This window comes from Mandrillus leucophaeus, unplaced genomic scaffold (genome assembly GCF_000951045.1).
Source record: "Mandrillus leucophaeus isolate KB7577 unplaced genomic scaffold, Mleu.le_1.0 Scaffold60, whole genome shotgun sequence".
Classification (NCBI taxonomy): domain Eukaryota; kingdom Metazoa; phylum Chordata; class Mammalia; order Primates; family Cercopithecidae; genus Mandrillus; species Mandrillus leucophaeus.
Genome location: NW_012106475.1, coordinates 3,729,618 through 3,752,048, shown reverse-complemented (window position 1 = coordinate 3,752,048; position 22,431 = coordinate 3,729,618). Strand labels below are relative to the sequence as shown.

The following is a 22,431-nucleotide window of genomic DNA, read 5'->3' as shown; positions in this document are numbered from 1 at the left end:
CAGCTAGTTTTTTTGTATTTTTTAGTAGAGACGGGGTTTCACCGTGTTAGCCAGGATGGTCTTGATCTCCTGACCTCGTGATCCGCCTGTCTCGGCCTCCCAAAGTGCTGGGATTACAGGCTTGAGCCACCCTGCCCGGCCAAAAAATACATATTTCAAAGCTTTTTGCTAGAGAATATTATGCCCCACTTTATGCAATTCCAGCTCGCTTACACTCTAGAAAATATGAGCGCAGAGAAGGGAGACATTATTGAAAACATCCTATTTAATGTTTTCCTAATAAGATTACGAATTCCTACTTGACTGTTTTGATACAGGCTACTAAGATGCAATTATTGGCCAGGCTCACGCCTGTAATCCCAACACTTTGGGAGGCTGAGGTGGGTGAGTGGCTTGAGCCCAAGCATTCAAGGCCAGCCTGGGCAACATAGCAAAACCTCATCTCTACCAGAAAAAAAAAAAAAATCCGGGCATGGTGGCCTGTGCCTGGGGTCCTAGCTACCTGGAGGCTGAGGTGGGATGATCCCTTGACGCTGGGTGGTCAAGGATGCACAGAAAGTTGATCAAATCTCACTCCTGTTGTTTCTGCACGAGAGTTGGAACCTATGCCTTACCACACATCCATGCACATGCCCAGGATTTGACTTGGGCTTTCAAACTTTGCACAGTAGCTGTTACTAACTTTTTGAGATACTATTCACATTCCTGGAGACTCAGTTCTGCCTCATCTAAATTATCAGAGACCAAACAAGGACCAGCCCAATACCTCCTGGACTTTATTTAATGTCATAATGTTGTCAGACTAAAGAGAAAAATGAAAGTTGATCAAATAACTTATTTTTTCTTACCTTAAGTAACCACATCTTAAAAGTAACTAAGCAACTTAGAGTTTGGAATGAAGAGGAGGTTAAGATGTTACTTTTGGGGGGCATAAATTTCTAGTTGCATATTTTTAAAGTATTAGTTCAGGAAAGAAATGCAAAATTTGTTTAATATTCTCATATGTCCATAAACTAGAAGCAAAGCTTACATTAGATAATCTTTGCTAAGGCAACATGTCATTGTGACTTATAAGTACAGATAACGTTTTTGGGCACGTGACTTATTTCTGATAAATATATATTTTTGTATTCTGCTAATACTGTAATACTCTGTGCTGTTTCCTTTTGTTTTAGGACCTTCTTGAGACTCAAATGAGATACAACTATTACCATAATAAAGAGATGACTGGAGGTAAAGAACACTACAATCCCAGTGTGCTAGTGACAAAGCCACTAAAGAAGCTGGTTCTGACCTACTGTAAGCAAGCCATGCAGACTAAGCAGACCAGAAAACGTCCTTCTCCTGCTTTTCAGGTTACTTGCTCATACCATTTACCTACATCACTTAGTCGTTCATCTATTAAACTTACAAGACTTTTCCCTCTTTCATTTCACAGCCAGGCAGACTGAAACAATTACTGTACGTTTGCCCAAGACACCCTTGGAGAATCCTACTATGTTTTTTTCTGTCTACCACTGTATCTCAAACTTCTCACATTTCTGAGAATCCTTCTCCTTTGCAGTAGACAACCATGGATTCTACTGCAGAAAACTCAGAAGCCACAGATTCAAACTCTTTCACCTTCACGCCAACCCAATCTATAAGCCTTCTTACATTTGGACTCAGATGGGCCTCCTGTCTTTGTGTTAACATGAAAAGGTGCCTCTTCCTGTCTATCTAAAGCTAATCCCACCTCCTATGCTCCGCTGCCTTCCTGTCTTCTAGGAACCATGTGCTTCTCTCCTTACATTGGTTCTCCAGGGGTCTCATCCATTCTCATGGCTTTAAAAGACATTTACTTTCATCATTGGTGTCAGCAGCCCAATCTTCTGCTCAGACCGCCAGCCTATACACCCTACTGCCTATCTCACATCTCTTCTTGATGTCCCTCAGATAACTCAATTTGTCTAAAATGTAACCCCACTTTTTCTTATCCCTACTGTTATTATACTAATTAGCACCAACTGCCAACCCAGTTGCTCAAGCTAGGAATCTGAAAGTCATTGATCCTCTTTCCCTCTTTCCTTACATTTGACAGTAAACTGTCAGATCCACTTCCAAAAACCTCCACTCCAGTCTCGACTGGCACCACCCTACTTCAGGCTGCCATCATCTCTTGCACTGACTACTGCCACAGCCTCCTAACTGGTCTCCTGCATTCCACTCAGCACTTTCCACACAACAGCCAGAGTCATCTGTTCAGCACTTTCATGCCATTCCCCTGCTGAAAATCCTTTGCAACTGCTTCTAACTGCAATAAAATCCAAATGCCTTATCAGGTCTACAAAGCTCCACACAATACGGCCTATCTACTCCTCCAAATGTATCCTGTGCTACTCTTCCTTTGCTCCAGCCACACTGGCCTTTTTTAGTTCTAAGAATCATGTAACTAAGTTCTTTCCTGCCTCAGTGCCCTTGCACATGCTACTCCACTCCTGGAATGTCTAACTCTCTCTCATCTTCCAGATTTTAGCATTAATTCCAAATTCTCAGAGAAGCCTTTTTGAGCTACCCTAGCCCTCCAATGTTCTATGTCCCTCCATACTGTTCTATTTCTGTATCCTGTGATATCACTGATCAAAACTGATATTTATTTTGTTTGTTGTTGGACAGGTGGGGGAGGAGAGTGCCAGCTTTCTTTCCTAATAGATTATAAACTGTCTAAGAAGACAAAGGCAATGCCTATTTTGATCACCATTATATTTTCAGCACCTAGCACAGTGCTGGGCAGGCAAGAAATATTTGACAAATTGAATGAATCCTCATTTTGAAAATTTTAAAGATCTCTCATTACTCAAAACAAGTTCAACAAGAAGCTTATTTTTAAGCCATCAATAAAAGTAAATACAAGTTTTACTAATTTAGCTGTATGTCTGAAAAATCCATTTTATCTTCAACTTCAGAAAACATACTTCAATCCTAACTAGAAGAGTGGCAGAGATTCCCCTAGAAAAAGGAAATAAAACTGAACAGACATTCTGTTCTCTCTCACCATCTTCTAAAAAGAATGAATTTCTTTGCTCAAGACAATCCCTATTGTACAAAATGATTATATTCCAAAAGGCCACTCGTAAGTCTGAGAATTCAGATTCATCATAGAAAACCACTATAGTTAGGTTCCAAACCATACGATAAGTTACCCAACCAAAAATAATGTGACCTATACGACTAGCAATACTCTACCACACCAATTGTATCATAAAGCCTTTTGCAGAATGTATGGTCAGTGTTTCAACTTGAGAAGTAAGAAAAACTGCAAGCAATGGCACCTGCAGAGTGTGTGTTGGATGGGGGAAGAAAGGAAATGCTGCTGCCCAACTGTGAGGGAGACAATGGCTTCCTGAGGAATATAAAATTGCAGGGTACCTGGCTACTCCCTAGTCATCTTTTCCAGAATGCCAAGAATTAACCTGTTTCCCAGATACAATTTGTTGTCTTAAGCCAGGGTTTCTTTTCTCTACTAAACGAATGACAATAAAGAGTTTTTAACTTGCTTTCCTTTCCAATGCCTCAAATAAATAGACAACTCCAACTCTTCTGATGTTTCTACTGAGATTATATTGCCAATAATGTGTAAAGACAGGGCCTACAAGTAAAATTAATACTTAAGTTTGTAAAAACAACATCTGTAATATTATCCCTAATATTGACTGAAATGTAAAGGACACTAGGCATTAATCTCAGTATTCTATCACATACTCTCCTTACTCTCGACCCCTTTAGGTCTTTCTCCTCCCAAATTTCTCTTTCAATTTTAGAGTTGAGGACGATGGGGCATCCTGCTTTAGGATGTGCCCTCCTGTTCTGATCTCTTTAGTCACTCAGACCTTCAAAAATGGGAAAGATGAGGCAAATGGATGAAGAGTGTGGCTCTTCAGGTGTATAATCAATGCACTAATTAATAAATATTTTCCAACTATCATGACAGGCACTAAGTTGGGCAATGGAATATAAAAATTAGTAAGAATTACCATCCCAGTGGCACTTACACTCCAAGTGAGAGACACAGACAAATAAGCTAAAAAGATAAACAAAATGTCACAGAAGCAACCAACGTTACATGTGAAAGATTAATTAGCTTAGCCTGGCATTTTCACCTGGGTCTTAAAAGATGTGAGAGTTCAAACGTTCTGAGAGAAACCGTCCTGTAGGCAACGGAGGCTCTCAGACTGTTTCATTAACATGACTTTGATTTGATTATGAGGCACAAATTAAGAGTCTGGCAGCAAATTTACCACAATATTCTATGGAGCAGTGCCTGACATACGGCAGACGGTGAAGAGGAGGCAAATGTGAGGGAGTTGTCTAAGCTAGAATCATGGGTCTCGAGGATACTGATCTCAGATGAGACAGGACAGCTGGAAGGTGAAGAGGGGAAGCCAGAAAGCTCCTAACTTGATAATTAAATGGATGATAATAATAGCAGTAAGATTTGTTAAAAGGGACGGGCACGGTGGCTCATGCCTGTAATCCCAGCACTTTGGGAGGCCAAAGCTGGCGGATCACGAGGTCAGGAGATAGAGACCATCCTGGCTAACATGGCAAAACCCTGTCTCTACTAAAAATACAAAAAATTTGCTGGGTGTAGTGGCGGGCGCCTGTAGTCTCAGCTACTTGGGAGGCTGAGGCAGGAGAATCGCTTCAACCTGGGAGGCAGAGGTTGCAGTGAGCCCAGATTGCACCACTCCAGCCTAGGCGACAGAGCAAGACTCCGTCTCAAAAAAAAAAAAAAAAAACAGAAAAAGAAAAAAATAAATGTTAAAAGATAAATACCATTATAATCTCTTTGTTTTATAGATGAGAAAATGAAAGGAGAGAGAAGTTCCATAACTTGGCCAAAGTTCATAAAGTTAGCATATGTAGGAATTAGGATTTGACTCCAGATCAGTGTGATTTCAGAGGTGGCACTCTTAAATAACACTCCATTAGCCAAGATAAAGTTACGCAGAAGAGAAGCAAGTCTGGGTATGTTGCATATGAGGACAAAAGACTAATGTCAGGACTCATTTACATTTCACAGTAAAATCCTGATGATTATCCTGCTCGTCTCTTATAGGAAATAGGTATTTAGGAGAAAGAAGATAGAACATCCACAAGGAGGCAAAGAGATTATTAAATAAAGGAATATTTTTATTACGCATGTCTTTCACTGATTTAATAATGGCAACCACAGACAATAAAACTCAAAAAGGTTATGGTTAGTAGCCATATAACTACTTGAAGAATGCATATACTAATATACGAAATTAAACTGATTTTGAAACAACCAAAGAACACAAATGGCTATGAATGCAAAGAAGCAATTAAGAATAATAGTAATAATAATGTACTCACTTTTGGTTTTATACTAGAAATTAAGACTTCTACTGTCCAAAAATAATTGGAATAACTTCTGAGTCATTCCTCTCTTCCTTAAGACTGTTCATTGGTAATTAGATTATTCTAGAAAGACCAGAATCGAATTCCTAAATTACTCTTTAATCTACTTCTAGAGGGACAATCCTCCCTTCCAGAACTACTCTGTATTCTAGAGGAACAGAATTCTCAACAGTGCAATCTACAACACTGTCATCCAGGACCTAACTTAAGTTTTTATAATGAGTTTCCACAACCATGAAAAACAGAAAAAGAAAACTTTAAAAAAAGCCCCAACTCTAACTTACCCAACATATACTTTTGAACTCTGCTGAATCTTATTCTCTCGTATGGAGTTATTATTAATCAACAAAATGTAAAACAACAAACAAAAAACACTGGCAATGAAGCATGTAAATATTTCCTCCCTACATTTCTGCCCCACCCCATCTAGCAAAGTAAGGAAAGACCTACACCAAGATCACACAACAGTCATTATAGTAATCTAATCTTTATATCTTTGAAATTAGATACTATTTATCTCTACAAGTTGTATTTTACTTTTTCCTCTCCCTCAGCTTTTCTTTCCATCCAAGTAATATGGAGTCTATCCCTTAAGTAGCTGCTAATGTGTCCCTTCCTTTCCTTCTACATCACCTTAGTTCAGGTCCCCAACATCTCTACCCTGAACTACTATAACCCCATTTTCTACAACACTATCCAGAGTTATTTTTTAAAATGCAAACTTGATCAGTTTATCTGTCCACTTAAAAATTTTCCAAGTCTGAGCCAGGTGTGGTAGCACCTGCCTATAATCCCCAGCACTTAGGGAGGCCGAGGTGGGCGGATCACCTGAGGTCGGGAGTTCGAGACTACCCTGACCAACATGGAGAAACCCCGTCTCTACTAAAAATACAAAATTAGCCGAGCGTGGTGGTGCATGCCTGTAATCCCAGCTACTTGGGAGGCTGAGAGGAGAATCGCTTGAACCCAGGAGGCGGAGGTTGCGGTGAGCCAAGATCGTGCCACTGCACTCCAGCCCGGGCAACAAGAGTGAAACTCCATCTCAGAAAAAAAAAAAAAAAAAAAAACAAAAAACCTTTCCAAGTCTGTTTACTGAATGAAGTATCTTATAATCCGTTAACAGGTTCCACAAATCTGTGCCCCACATTGCCTTTTTCTAGGGCTCTTACCACACCCAGATGCAGCTTTTGTTCTGGCCTGGTTTGTGGAACAAGCTGGTGTTTCAGATCTCCTTGATTGGCACCTTTTCCTTTCCCCCTTTATCAAACTGGCAAAATCAGACACCAGTACCAGCTCAAATATTACCACCTCTGAATCTTCAGTGACCCACCTGTCAAAGCAGCAAAGTATACCTTAGCACTTTGAATGATATAATTCATTGTAATTTATTTTATGTAACTAATTTCCCCACTAGATTAAGAGTCTTTGATTTTATCCTGTGTCTCAAAAGCAGAGATCAGAGCCAATAAACATTTATAAACTACTTGTAATATACAAATATTTGTAATATACAGGGAGCATGTAAAGTATTCTTAATAATCTACTGAAAAACTGTAATTGTTCCAAGACAAAAGTTCATGTCAAACATTAAAAACTCTGTTGATTATAAATGTACATATGGAAATGGAAAAAATAGCAAAACTAATGTTTATTTAGTGTACTGTAATTAAAACATTAAAAACATTGAGAAGTGTTACATTTCTTTGTGAAAACTTAAGAATAGCTTAAATAGTGCTTGTCTTCTCCTCATATAACTTATGAAGTGGAGCAAGTATCTTTTATGCCTTTGCAAGCTATCACACTCCTTTCTGAGTCTGGATCAACTTATAACATTTTATCCTTTGCTCTTCCAGTATCATGAAGTATCTCTGACAGCTCCTTCAGTACGCAAAGTTTTTGCTAGTGTCAATACCTCTGGGACATCTTCATCCTTTTTATCATACCACTTGTATCATGTATGTAAGTTTACCTTCACCAAATTCCTTTGGCTGTATATCTATAGTCTTTCAACTTGTGAAAGCATCCACATTTCCAGGGTGAGCTATTTCTTCTTTAACTCCATTTATATTTGATTCAACTATCACTTCTAGCATTTCATGATCACTTTTGTTAATTCACTGCAGTTTTATCTTTGTTGGTCAACTCTTTCAATTACCCATTTTTGTAAAACATGAGTTTCTCATGGGGGACAAAGAGGCAACACTACACACTACCGTTCTGTGTGTGAACCGTATGCACAGTGGCCAATGACAGATAGACTTTGAAATAAGTGACATGACTTGTCACTGATCATGATGGGCTTCTGTTATTTACATAGTGTTTGTGGACTGAAAAGATAGCCAGCAAAAGTTTTGTACTTTATGCAGTTACATTTTAGTTAATACATAAAACTAAAAGATAAAGTATGCTAGCAACTGAAATGTGAGCCATGTTGTCAGACAACTAGTGTTATTTAAAAATTGCAACTGTCCAAAGTGCAACTGTCTGGTATGTCATATTTCAAAAAGAAAGTTTTTAATCTGCTACCAGAAGCTATAAACTGCTTCAAAGTTTACATATCATCTAAACTGCAAACACATTTCAATTGAAGTACCCCATTCCATTTTAGATTAAGAAAATTATTTTACATTAAGGCTCCAATGGCTAACTGAGGCAATGTCCAATTACAGGAAACATTTAGAAACTGCTATGGACTAAATGTTTGTGTCCCCCCAAATTCATATGTTGAAACCCTAACCCCCAATATGATGGTATCTGAAGATGGGGCCTTGAGGAGGTAAATCAAGCCATGGAGGTGGAGTGCTTCTGGTGGAACTGGTATCCTTAGAAGAGGAGACAGGAGACAGCTGGTTTCCCATCTCTCCTCCTTTCCCTCCCCCATGTGAGGAAACCAGGAATAGAGTCCTCACCAGAAACCAATCATGCTGACACTCTGATCTCAGATTTGGCAACCTCCAGAACTGTGAGAAATAAGTGCTTATTGTTTAGGCCACCCAGGATATGATATTTGTTATGGCAGCTCAAGCTGACTAAGAAACTAAACCTCTAATGAAAAATGACAAATTGCAATTCTTCTATATAGCTAGTTGAAAACTGGGGAATTTATTCTTCAAAATAAAGAGATCAACTAAGTTTACAGATAGCCTTTTGAAATTACAAATCCGAAATAATGTCTATCAATTTCAATTTATTATCTGATACTACAAGACATACTAACTCAAAGCAGTTAAGAAGCTTTTTCAGATCACATAAGCCATGCAAGCAGTTACAGAGTGCACAAACAGAAAGCATGCCAATTATTCATTTCCAGAGGGTGGGTAACTTTCTATCCAATCCTGAAGGCTGGCTTATTGCTAATTTGGTTCAACCTGGCTTCATTTCTAGAAGACAGGACTCGGAGTCCATGCAATGAAAATGTCTGACAAATTCTAAGAGTAACATCAGGGCAAAACTCACCAGTGAGTATTGGACTTACGGAAGTATTAGTTGCGTTTGTCTCTTAAATGTGATCAATGACACTAGCTATCCTAAAGTTCAAAAGAAAAGCAATTTAGTAAGAATATTTAATTGGCTTTTACACTGTAAGTTTATCTCAGAAAATACTAACAAATTCTAATACAAAACTTCAGTGTATACTGGAAAAATTATTTCTTGAAATCCAAGAGGATTATCATTGCTTATACCTTATATGCAAGTTATTTTATATGAAACTGATGAATTTCCAATTTGTAAAAATCTGATGTCTCCCCCTATTTAAAGTCTCTTACGGGCATCTCACAGCTCTGGGGATAATGCTAAATCTTTTAAACCTAGTTCAGAAAGCACTTTAGCATTATTTCTTCTTAAGCCTCATGTCAAGCCACTGGTTCCCTAGGATTGCTCCCCCATCATCACTAGACTTCTTTCAGTTCTACTGGCCAACCTTCCTTCCCCAACTTCCCATGCTGGGAATTCTCATCCTCTCCCCAGCTTGTTGTTCTGTCATCCTATCCCTTAACCACATTTCCCCATTTTTCACCTAGGTAATTCCTACTCTCAGGTCTCAGCTTAAAAGTCATTTCCCTCCACAAATACTATCCTATACGCTTGGTGCCGGTTCTCCAGTACAGAATCCTGTAAGTATTTCAATCACCATACTACTCACTACGTTATAGTAATTACTATTTAAGGACTGTCTTTAGGTCAAGAGCGGTGACTCATGCCTGTAATCCAACACTTTATGAGGCTGAGGTGGGCGGATCACCTGAGGTCAGGAGTTGGAGACCAGCCTGGTCAACATGGTGAAACCCCGACTCTACTAAAAAAAGAAATACAAAAAAATTAGCCAGGCATGGTGGTACACGCCTGTAATCCCAGCTACTCGGGAGGCTGAGGCACGAGAATTGCTTGAACCCTGGAGGTGGAGGGTGCAGTGAGCTTAGATCGTGCCACTGCACTCTAACCTGGGCAACAAAGCAAGACTCTGTTTAAAAAAAAAAACAAAAAAAAACAATAATAATAAAAATAAAGACTGTCTTTACCTTAAGACTGCAAGTAGAATGAGGGTAAGGAATGAGTTAATTTTGTTCATACTAGTTTGTAGTAGAGTCTCTGGCATTCAGTAGGCTCTCATTTAAAAATATTAACTGGCTAAGTTAAGGAATAATAGAGTATCATTTCACAGTTAACTATGTCTTTCTTCTCTATAAGCTTTTCTTCTATTTCTCTAAGCTAGTCTAAAATACACCATGAACACTGCAATCCCCAACCTGGAATGCCTTTCTTCCTAACTATCCACTCTATCTCCCCTTAAATAAGGCCGGTTATTACTCATGACTCTAAATCTCTGTCTTCCTGTATTCAAGGGCTACTTATTTGGCACTTCTCAATCAGATCATCGACTTAAAGTAATTTTCTTTTTTCACTTTGTTACTAGCAAGCTGCTCATATTGAGAGCCAGGACTATGTCTCGCTATATAATAGTTGGCTATCCATAAGTGTTTGCTGCTGCTACTACAGTCCAGTTTATGTTTCTCACATTCCTACACATGTCTCATGCTATATACCTCTATAACCTACCAAAAACAGAGCATGAGTATATAGATTTATCTCTATGCAGGAATGTTTACATATCAATGTCCTCTCTCACCTAAGGCCCTTCTTTGCTATTTTAAGTTCTTTAAGGAATTTACTGCCTAAACTCATTGAGGATCCTCAACAAATTTACTGGTCAAACTCCAAAAGGATCCTCAATAAAACAATTATTAGTCTAACTACTACTTACTATGTCCCGAGAACTGCTCTAAGTGCTTTACACATGTATATGCATTTAATCCTTACAACAACCCTAAGTGGTAAGATTACAACTCCATTTTGCTTATAAGGAAACTAAGTCACAAAGATGTTAAATAACTTGGCACAGTGTCACAAAGCTTGTAAGTAGTGAAGCTAGTATTTAAACCCAGACAGTCGGACTTCAAGGAATGTATTCAGACACTTCACAACCATTAAACAGAATTTACAAAGGCAAGAAAAACTGTTAAAATGGTTTCAACAAGAGATTAAATAAGAAGGGGTTTATGGTTAACTACTACATAAATAAAATGAAAACAAGTAGAATACTGAAAACCACAGTTGAAATTTATATTTTAAGTTTACATAGTATTTGAAGGATAACTGGAGATTACATTTTATTGAGCTCTTAGTACAGTCATTCTACTAATTATCAGGAATTGTTAATCCTTTAAATACCATATTTAGTTAATACATTAGCCCCCCCCCAAACAAACAAACTACAGCTAAGTGAGATTAAATAATCAGAAGTTAAAATAACTTGCCCAAGGTCATATGTAACTAATAAGTTGGCCACATCTTACAGTAAGTTCTTAGCCACTAACAAAGTTCACTTATTTATTTATTTATTTTTGAGACAGAGTCTCACTCTGTCGCCCAGGCTGGAGTGCAGTGGTGCGATCTCCGCTCACTGCAACCTCTACCTCCCAGGTTCAAGCGATTCTCTTGCCTCAGCCTCCCGAGTAGCTGAGACTATAGGTATGAACCACCACGCCCGGCTAATTTTTGTATTTTTAGGAGAGACAGGGTTTTGCCATGTTGGTTGGGCTGGTCTTAAACTCTGGCCTCAAGTGATCTACCCACCTCGGCCTCCCTAAGTGCTATAAAATTCACCTTTTAAAGAAGGTATTTGTCTAACCAGAATATTGAATTTATGGAAACACTCCCTATCTTATAATAGTGAGTCTGTAATTTCGTGTATGTGGAAGAATAACATCTGCTTCTAGATGATCTTCATACTTAATTCTTTATAGTATTACTAATAATGACGCAAAGTAGCACAATAAACTTAAAATCAATTTCTAACATGGTAGAGAATAAGTCAGAACTATTTGGCTTCCGGCTGGGCATGGTGGCTCATGCCTGTAGTCCCAACATTTAGGGAGGCAGAGGTGGGTGGATCACTTGAGGTGAGGAGTTCAAGATCAGCCTGGCCAACACGGTGAAACCCCATCTCTACTAAAAAAAAATAATAATACAACAATTAGCAGGGTGTGGTGGTGTGTGCCTGTAATCCCAGCTACTCGGGAGGCTGAGGCACTAGAATCGCTTGAACCTGGGAAGTGAAGGTTGCAGTGAGCTGAGATTGCACCACCGCACTCCAGCCTGGATGACAAGAGTGAGACTCTGGTCTCAAAACAAAAAAAACAAAAAAAACAAAAAAAACAAAGAAAGAGCTATATGGCTTCCTTTTAAAAGACACATTCTCAATCTTTTATAAAATGCTGTTATTTATCTGGCTCAGTATAAGGAGAAAATCTACAAACAGTAAAAGAGCTGGGACTGCAATCGTCATCATCATAGCTACATTTACAAAAGCTAAACACTTCATGTGTATTAACATAATCCTTATAATAATCCATATATACTGTTATTATCCCCATTTTCCAGATGAGGAACCAGAGACACAGACAGGTCACACAGCCCAAGGTCACACAGCTAGTATATGGTCAAGTCAGGATTCTGACAGGGAGGGCTGCCTCTCAGTCTATGCTCTGTAACAAGGGCATTCCATCTTGGCAACAGAAGTCACTGCCACCTTGCATAAGACTTTTAAAATTATACAGGAATCATTTGCTTTTTTCAAGTTATTTTTAATTTCAAAGGTTATAAAATTCTTAGATCTGAACCCAGGAACTACATTAAGGAACACTAAGCTGGGAAGCACTTACCCAGTAGACAACTTCATCTACAATCAATAATGCTAGCACTTTACTGGTGTTTTATTCATAACCCTGAGTGTTCCATTAAGAAAAAGATATCAAAAACATCATTACACTGATGCTTTGAAATTACAATTGATTTTTAAAATACCTAATGTATTTTTTAGTTACAACATGATGTAAAAAATAAGACAGTTAAATATCTGAGAAAAGACTCCCTTCCGATTCTAAAGTAGATGTCACCTTCTCTGGGCTGGAGGTTATCAGTCCAAAAACCTTGATATGTGTAGAAAGGTCACCCCAAGGACCTTTCTGACTGCACTGACACTGGCTGGTCCTTATGTATCTAAATGACAGATAAACTGAGTCTGAAACCTGAATCATGGAAGGAAATCAAAACGTAAACTTCAAATTGTAATCATTGACTGCTTATCTCTTTTTCTCAAATACACGAATTCACTTCCAAGCAGAATTAATGAAGTTGAGAGAAAATACCATAAGACATCACTTTCAATTAACGTTCAAAACGTTTTACTGTGTAACCCTAGGTGAGTTACTATGAACAATTATTTGTAACATTCTCAAAGGGAAATAGACCAGGATTTGTATACTGACCCTTTAATCCACAAGAGTATGGCTGTAGATATCTTATATTTAAAGACATTTAGATATCTTTAGATACTGTTTATGTATCTTTTAGTTTAGAGTTATCACATTTGAAGAACCATTTTCAAAGAATCCTAACACATTACACATTCCAAAGACACGGGAACAAACTTAAAGGACAGTTTACTCTGTGTTATCTATACTGAGATTCTAGAAATTGAAAAACCGACTTAGCCAGGAGATTAGTCATTAGGGAAATGCAAATTAAAATCACAATGAGATAGCACTACTTACTTATTAGAATGGCTAAAATTAAAACAAACGACACTAAATTCTGCCAGTAACAAGGGCAGGGGAGACCTGAGAGCAACTGGAACTCTCATACAATACTGACAGGAAGGTAAAGTGAAGGTATTTGTCTAACCAGAATATTAAATTTATGGAATATTAAATTTAAAGGTAAAGTGACATGGCCACTATGGAAAAGTTTGGCAGTCTCTTCTAACATTAAGCATATCCTTACTGTACTACCCAGCAATCCCACACCTAGGTAGTTACCCCAGAAAAATGAAAATATGCATTCAAACAGATGTTTATAGCAGCCTTATTCATAATCTCCCCAAACTGGAAGTAACTCAAATGCCCTTCAATTGCTAAATGGATAAAATGTGAAATACATCCATTCAATGGACTGCTACTCAGCAATAAAAAACTATTGATACAAACACATGAACGAAGCTAACATGTATTATGCTAAGTGAAAGAAAACAGATTCAAAGAGCTAGACAGATACTGAATGGTTCCATTTACAGGTCATTCTAGAAAAGGCAAATTATCGGTGGTTTTTAGGATCTGGGTTTGAGGAGATGAGATGATTACAAAGAACACAAGGGAACTTTTGGGAGTACTGTAAAAGTTTTCTATCTTGACTGTGGTACTTTTACATGTCAAAACTCAGAATATTATACTAAGAAGGATAAATTTTACTATATGTCAATCAGACCTCAATCAGCCTGACATTAAGAAAAAAAATTAACAGGAAAAACAATTATATAATAATTATGCAAGTAATCTGTTAAAGAATGAATTATCACAAATTATATTTGTAACAAATTACATTTTGTAACGTCATATTCATATACATATACATATTTGTAACGCCATATTCATAACGAATATGAATTTGTAACCACAAATCCAAGTGCAGAAGTCACACTTCTTAATTACGAAATAAAAGAATTATTTAAAAATATAGTTTCAGATGTATCTGTTTACCTCTCACTGGGCATATATCCCATTTTTAAATGTTCCATGGCATAAGCATTAATTTTTCAGTAAAATAATTATTTAAATAGAAATACTGCATACATCAGCTTTTTTCTGAAACTACTTTCATTAGTTTCTAAACAGGCCCAATGTTTTCATGTGCCTTTGCTATAAATGAACTAAAAACACTGCTCTTATAGAATATATGAAATAGAGAATTAATATACTACTGACGCTTTTGTGGTTTTAAATTTTTCAAATCCCTGGAATACCATCATCCACTTATTGGTCCACTGCATTTCAGAAATCTTACAAAAATGGTACTTAAACAGTTCTCTGTTACACTGCAGAGGCAGGTGTGTGTTTGGAAGTTGGCGGGAAAGCAAAACGATAGCTGTTTTTTCTTGTTGTTTAGAGGGTGGGAACAGAAAGCAATCGCGAACTAAGCTTTTTTTGAGGAGTGCAATTCCCCACTAGCAAAGCTGGAACTTACTAAATATACTAGATTATATTTTAACCTACTTTTCCTTTTTTTCCTTCCTACTTTCATATACTCAGAGACTCAATGCCACAGAGAAAGTGGCCACTCTCATTTGTATAACACAAATAGTTTATATAAAGTATATATATGTAGTATCAATATATATATATTATCTCACGTAATTCTCACCAAAACCTATGAGAAAACTTTTTTCAATTTGTATTTTATAGAAGTCAAAACCCACTCAGGTTGGATTCATTGTCCAAGGGTCATACAAACCAGTAAAGTATCAGACAGAGCCAGAAGTTAAATCCAGATCTTCCAACACACTAGGCAACCTGTTATTTTTTAATAATCTGTGCCTCCATTAGCAACTACTACAGTCTGAGAACAGCTGACATTATGGGAAATCTACACCCAATGATGTCTAAAACTATTATTAACAGTTTATTTAATAGTAAGCTAAGAAGTAAACTAAATTTTAAAAATAAACTATGTGAAAAAGAAATTACAAAAATATCACTCTTGGCCAGGCGTGGTGGCTGATGCCTGTAATTCCAGCACTTTGGGAGGCCGAGGTGGGTGGATCATCTGAGGTCAGGAGTTCAAGACCAGCCTTGCCAACACAGTGAAATCCCATCTCTACTAAAAATACAAAAATTAGCGTGGTGGCAGATGTCTGTAATCCCAGCTACTTGGAAAGCTGAGGCAGGAGAATCACTTGAACTTGGGAGGCGGAGGTTGCAGTGGGCTGAAATCGTGCCACTGCACTCCAGCCTGGGTGACAGAGCAAAACTCTTATCTCAAAAGAAAAAAAAAAATCACTGTGAAGTGAAATTTGCACTGATGCTAAGAACCTTATTTTAAAAAGGTTAAACAATGTCTTTAAAGACCAAGGCTGAGGAACTGTTCTACAGGGTGGCCATAAAGTTTACAAACAGACACTATCATTTTACGTCTATCTTAATGTAATATCAATAAGGCATTTATTATATACTCCCCTGTAGTTCCACACTTGGTGGCTGTTCTGTATATCAAAGGAGATTAAGAAGCCCTTTCAACTAAATGTGAAATGAGATTCTAGATGGAAAAAAACAAAGGCCATTATTGGGACAACTGGCAAAATTTGAAAATGGATGCATATCAGATGACAGTATTGAATCAATGTTAAATTTCCTGAATGTGATCACTATACTGTAATTATGCAAGAGAAGTGCCTTGTTCTTAGGTGATACATATTTAAGTATTTAGGAATCAAAGGTTATAACTCTGAAACTTCATTCAGCTGCTCCCCAACATGTATATGTCTGTATAAAGAATTCAAATGGCAAAATACTAACTGGTGTCTAGATGAAGATTACAGTGTTCACTGAATTACTCTTGAACTTAGATGTTTGAAATTTTTAAAAATTAAGAGCCAAAGATAACAGGTAAAATTTTAAGTATTTTCTTTCCATTCTCTTCAATAGCAATTAGACATTTCCAACAAGGCCTTTTATAAGTAATTGAATAAACATATTTTTAGCATCTCTATAAATAAGTTAACTCTAGTTGGAAACAAACAGTACTTTTTTTACTTTAAAAAACTGAGTATAAAACATAGCAGCAAAACAAAAACAAAAGGCAGCAAATAGCACATACTCTAAGGAATAGCTCATACTTTATTAGCTGCCACAGGATTATAGTAAAACTTGAGTACTATCCTCCACTTTTAAAGAGCTTAAAATTTGCTAAGAAACAGATACAATTTAATTCATTTCCTATGGATCATGAACAGTGTTTTAAACACTGAGTAAACTTACTATCAGATTTAACCAAAACTTAATTCACTTGTAAGATTTTAACATTGTTTCCTCCGCCCCAAAGATTTAAAAAATTATCTTATAATCTTAATATATTTCACTATGAATGCAATGAGGTTGCATCATGTAGGCATTAATTTCCATGAATTCAATTGTGAGCCCTCAAGGGGAAACACTGAGGATTTCAACTGCATAGGCACCATTCCACCAAATAAGCACACACCTTCCCCAGGGAGCATTAAACCAGGATATAAGGGAGCTGTCTAGTTACATATACCTCTTTCCCAGTGTGCATCTTGCCAAGCTCTAATCCTAGTGTTTAAAGTATTTTTTGTGTGTAATGAAGCCCGTAATGTAAGCCAGCTTCTTCATCTGGTGCTCAACTAATGAAACTCGTTTTTGGAGTTCCTAGAGGAAAAACTAGCTATTTTCCACTTCTGTGAGATGCAACGATCACTTTAAGGGAGTTTTAGTGGTAACTTTATTAAAATATATTTCTTTTTTTGGTCACATGTGCTAACTTCACAATCTAACTTGATCCTAACATGCAACTCCAACATAAATGAACTTTTTTCATTATTATATAGCAAGAACATGACACACTTTTAAAGCAAGGACTTCTTTCTAAAGGCCACATTCAGAAACATAATCCTCAAATTTTCTTTTTCTTTTTTTTTGGAGACAGAGTCTTGCTCTGTTGCCCAGGCATGGAGTGCAGGGGTGCAATCATGGCTCACTGCAGCCACAAACTCCCAGGCTCAGGCAATCCTCCTGGCTCAGCCTCCACAGTAGCTGGGACTACAGGTGCACACCATCATGCCTGGCTAATTTTTGTATTTTCTGTTTTTCTGTAGAGATGGGATTTCACCATGTTGCCTGGCTGGTCTCAAACTCCTAGCTTAAGCAAACTCCTGGGCCTCGGCCTCCCAAAGTGCTAGGATTACAGGCGTAAGTTATTGTGCCCAGCCAATCCTCAATTTTTCTTTTTCTTTTTTTTTTTTTGGCAGGTTGTGGGCGGGTGGGACAGAGTCTCACTCTTGTAGCCCAGGCTGGAGTGCAGTGGCATGATCTCAGCTCATTGCAACCTCTGACCCCGGGTTCAAGTGATTCTCCTGGCTCAGCCTGAGTAGCTGGGATTACAGGCACCTGCTACCACGCCTGGCTAATTTTTTGTAATTTTAGTAGAGACGGGGTTTCACCATATTGGCCAGGCTGGTCTCGAACTTCGACCTCAGGTGATCCACCCACCTCAGCCTCCCAAAGTGCTAGTATTTCAGGTGTGAGCCACCACTGCAGGCCTAATCCTCAATTTTTCTAAAGCAACTTCATATGTTTCTTTTTAGTTGCTCCTGAGTCCTCCAATTTGCATTTTTTCCCCTGTAGATTATGTGACTTGATCTAACCCAACTGCTACATTCTCCCTACTCATAGAATCAGAGCTAGAGGAAACTTAGAGATCACCTATTTTTTCCTCTCTGCTCACAGAGCTGGTGGCTGGAGATTTCCATTCAGTGAACTCCAAATTATAATAAATTCCTTATTCTCCATTTAAAATGAATTTTTACAGAAAGGTGGAAATTTAATTGTACACATAAGTTTTAAAAAGACATTTTAAAAAGTGATACTAAAACTCAGTGAACAGATCTACTTGCTATTTCGAGTCCGCCAGGCTGGAGTGCAGTGGTGTTAGCTCAGCTCATTACAACCTCCGCCTCCTGGGTTCAAACGATTCTCCTGTCTCAGCCTCCTGAGTAGCTGGGACTACAGGTGCCCATCACCACGCCTGGCTAGTTTTTGTATTTTTAGTAGAGACAGAGTTTCACCATATTGGCCAAGTTGGTCTCGAGTTCCTAACCTTCTGATTCGCCCGCCTCGGCCTCCCTAAGTGCTGGGATTACAGGCGTGAGCCACCATACCCCGCCTAAACTGGATTTTAAAAAAATAAAAGGGTGTTTTTCACTTTCTGGATGAAGTATAAACACTGAGGGGATCAATTATGAAGTATCAGCCTAGACTAAGTCGCAAATGCAAAAACTTTGTCACATTAGGATATAATTCCCTAAAGCCCACTTCATGGCATATGCTTTTGCTTTCTTTTAAAAGATTAATAGCGAATGACAAATGTGTTTTATATTAAGATTTAAAAGAGACCACGGCCGGGCATGGTGGCTCACGTCTGTAATCCCAATACTTCGGGAGGCCAAGGCAGGCGGATCATGAGGTCAGGAGATCAAGACCATCCTGGTTAACACAGTGAAACTCCGCCTCTACTAAAAATACAAAAAATTAGCCGGGCATGGTGGCGGGCGCCTGTAATACCAGTTACTCAGGAGGCTGAGGCAGGAGAATGGCATGAACCCGGAAGGTGGAGCTTGCAGTGAGCCAGGATCGTGAGCCTGCAATCCAGTCTGGGAGACAGAGTGAGACTCCCGTCTCAAAAGGTTAAAAAATAAAAAATAAATAAATAAATGAGATCTTTCAGATATTTGAATTAAAGTCAAAATTCTAAAAATTGTGTTTTAATGGCCTTAAGTGTCCACGTTATTTATAATAAAAGTCTAAATACAAACATATTGCTGACATATACTAAGGAAGCATTATTTACATTTATGTCTTGCTTAACTGAAATGCCTCACTGTGGGATGAACACTAGCTTCGAGATGAACCTGACACGCAAGGGCCAAACCATAAAACTGTATCATGACTTTTTTTTGTTACAGACTTCTTTGAGAAATTAAAGTGAAGCAGCCTCTTCCTAGAAACTTCCACATGTGCATACACACAATTTTAATACAATGTTGAGGGAATAGGTCATCCTGAGATCTATCGACTTCAGGGAAATAATTGCCACTACTGAAAGTTATCTGAGAAAATCACCTTAATATAATGCTTTTGGTATTCATATACCCTCCAAGAGATTAAAAAGGATATCGGAGAGTCTGGAGTTTGAAAATATAAGTGAATGCTCTGGTGCCTTCTGTTCATAACTGCTTCAAGGCCACAGTAGCCTGAGTCTGCTAATTGTCCATCATTGCTCTGCAAACCTGAGATAACAGACTCTGTACCATCTCATCCCTACCACCATCTCCACCTTTTATCTAGACTCTGCAAGCTGCTTTGATCCTCTCTAGCCACTGTTGGCAAGTCAGTCATCCAGTCTGCCCTTTAATACCTTCAGTGACCTAAGTCAGGGCTTCAGAAGGCAGGTCATTCCAGTTTTAGGCAACTCTGAAAAATTACAAAGTTCTTTTCTAATTTGACTAGACTGATTTCTGGATGTTTTAAATGTTGCCCTAACGCATCTCTCCTCTATTTACTTGCTGACAGGCAACAAAATAGCTTACCATTCAAAGTATCTAATCCTAAAAACCAGGGGCATCACTTAGCTCTACATTTACCAAACAGGAAAGTCAGAGGCACTTTCTATTTGGAATTCAAAATATAAGAGGAATCAGTATTAGTTCAGTTCAAAAAAGATGTAAGGTTTCCATATGCACAGCATTTCCTATCTTGTTAGGCTTCTTTTCTCTGCATAAAAAATTAAAAATGCATCAGCATTAAAAGATTAAGATTATAGTCACTTAACATCATTTCTGTCTGCATATTCTCTGTATTTCTATTTATTACTGTAATTCTATAATAAACAGTCGTAAGCAATGCAAAATAAATATAGAAACCATTATTTATTCATTAGCTACAGCCTGGCTTTAGAGAACTACAAGTTGTCTCAGTCACCTTCAACAGCTCCTTTTCTTGCAATATAAAAAAATCTCCTATTGAAACCAATGTATTAATAAGGTCCATTTACCATAAATTAGAAAAGCTATAATACAAATGCTTGTTTTCTTTGAAAACAAAATGTAATATCCAAATATTTGCTATTTTCATTCTTAAATAATCTCATACCAGTGCTGGACAAAAAAGGTTCATAAATATTTTGCAAACAGTGACTGATTTATTCAAATCAGATAAAAATACTGTTAACTGCCAGTTAAATAGTTAATCAATACAGCAAAATCTAATTTTCACTGGGCTACCTACCTGGGAGGATTTTCTTTCCTGAGCTGTATCTCAGGGAGACAGACAATACACAGTCTTAAGGAAGAGACTACCTTGTAAGGAGCTTCTCTTTGGTCCTTCAATAATAAAACTTCCTGAAGGGGTACAAAGCAGGTCCACCCAAATGAATTCTGCCTTATTTTGCAAACTGCATCAGAGTGCTATTTCAGTATCTTTACATACAATAATCCTTAGATTTCCTGACAAATAAGCACTTCTCTACTTTCCCAGTGTAGCTTGAAAATGAACGCTGTATCAAAAAAAAAAAGACGGAAAAAACCCCCAGAAAGTCCCCAACCCCCCTTCATTAAAACAAAAAATTCTAGACTGAAAAGACAATGCCACACATATATCACCTTATCACAACTGCATTATGTACAAAAGGCACTTTAAAGTTCAGGAAGATAGTTCTCCGAGCATTTCTCTTATGATCAAATCATCTATTTAGCTGATTCTTCCAAATGAAAATGCTTTAATTCATCACAAACCAAATGTGTACTGCACACTCTTCATACTGTAAGATACCTTATTATTTCAAATCGGGTATCAGTCCAGTATATATTTGTACTCAAGCAAATACTGTCAACCTCAAATTAGCTTAACAAAGTCTGCTTTTTAACACAAAGTTCTTTCATTGGCTTGTTATTAATATAAAACCCAACGCTCGAAATGGCTTACATCGAGCATGGACTACGGATACCAAGTTTGTCAAGTACTGCCCCACCCCTTGTAAGAGTGGATGACTGGAACATTTTAATGCACTCCACCACGTAGAACAGCCACAGAAACTTCACACTGGCGCCAGTAGTTGCACATTTTCCAGCACAAATTTTTCTTAAATGGATTTTGCATCATTCTCTATACCAAACGTCACTAACATTCAGGTATGCTGAAGAAATAACCACTGACACTAATATCACCCTCCCCAACACACTTTTCTCATTCTTCTATCGTTCTGTCACTAAATGTTAAGAATTAACGAGTTCCCTGGCACACATCCCCCGTCCCCCGTAACTACGCAATTAAGGTTATAATTGGGAGGTTCGAATCACTACATATGAAAATTCAGAGTCACAAAACAAAGTAAGACGCAAAGGGGAACAAGTCTATCTGCTTAAATACTGAAAGATTTTACATTTCTAAAAAGCATTTGCGAGATGCCAAGATTTCTCAAATGGGCCCCTCCCCCGCCGTGAGCCTCTTTCCTCCCCCCCACCAATTCTGGGAAATCGTTAGTTGGACGCGACTGGGATGCTACTCACCGAGTTTCTCTACCAGCTTAAGCATCACCCCTCCAATGTGCACCTCGCCAGTCACTCTCAGGGTGACATCGCGGTTCAGGTCCGTCACATGGACACTCAGTTCCCACGTCCCGTCCGCGTAGCAGCCATCTGGCATCCTTATCCCGTCCAGAGCCATGGCTCCTTCCTGCGAGCGTGGAGGAAATGGCTCTCGTAAGCGTCACTCCCCCAAAGGAAGGCGAATCCCACCGAATTCGCAGCGCCGGCCACGGGCTGGGTGGTGGTGGAGGACCCGAGACTTTCCGCGCGAACTCGGGAGGGCGGTGACGGCGGCCGGGGCT

General features: G+C 38.2%; 1 protein-coding gene across 3 annotated transcripts in view; it reads right to left on the bottom strand.

Moving 5' to 3' along the window:
* Positions 1-22,431, bottom strand: part of FERMT2 (fermitin family member 2) — a 96,036-nt gene that overhangs the window by 71,847 nt on the left and 1,758 nt on the right. For 2 of the 3 annotated variants that reach the window (XM_011999716.1, XM_011999718.1), the window contains exon 1: positions 22,112-22,328. In XM_011999716.1, coding sequence (XP_011855106.1) covers positions 22,112-22,268 — 157 coding nt within the window. In that variant the 5' untranslated portion in view covers positions 22,269-22,328. Of the gene's footprint in view, positions 1-22,111; positions 22,329-22,431 lie in introns of those variants that run through there. The other variant, XM_011999717.1, reaches the window with a different exon arrangement.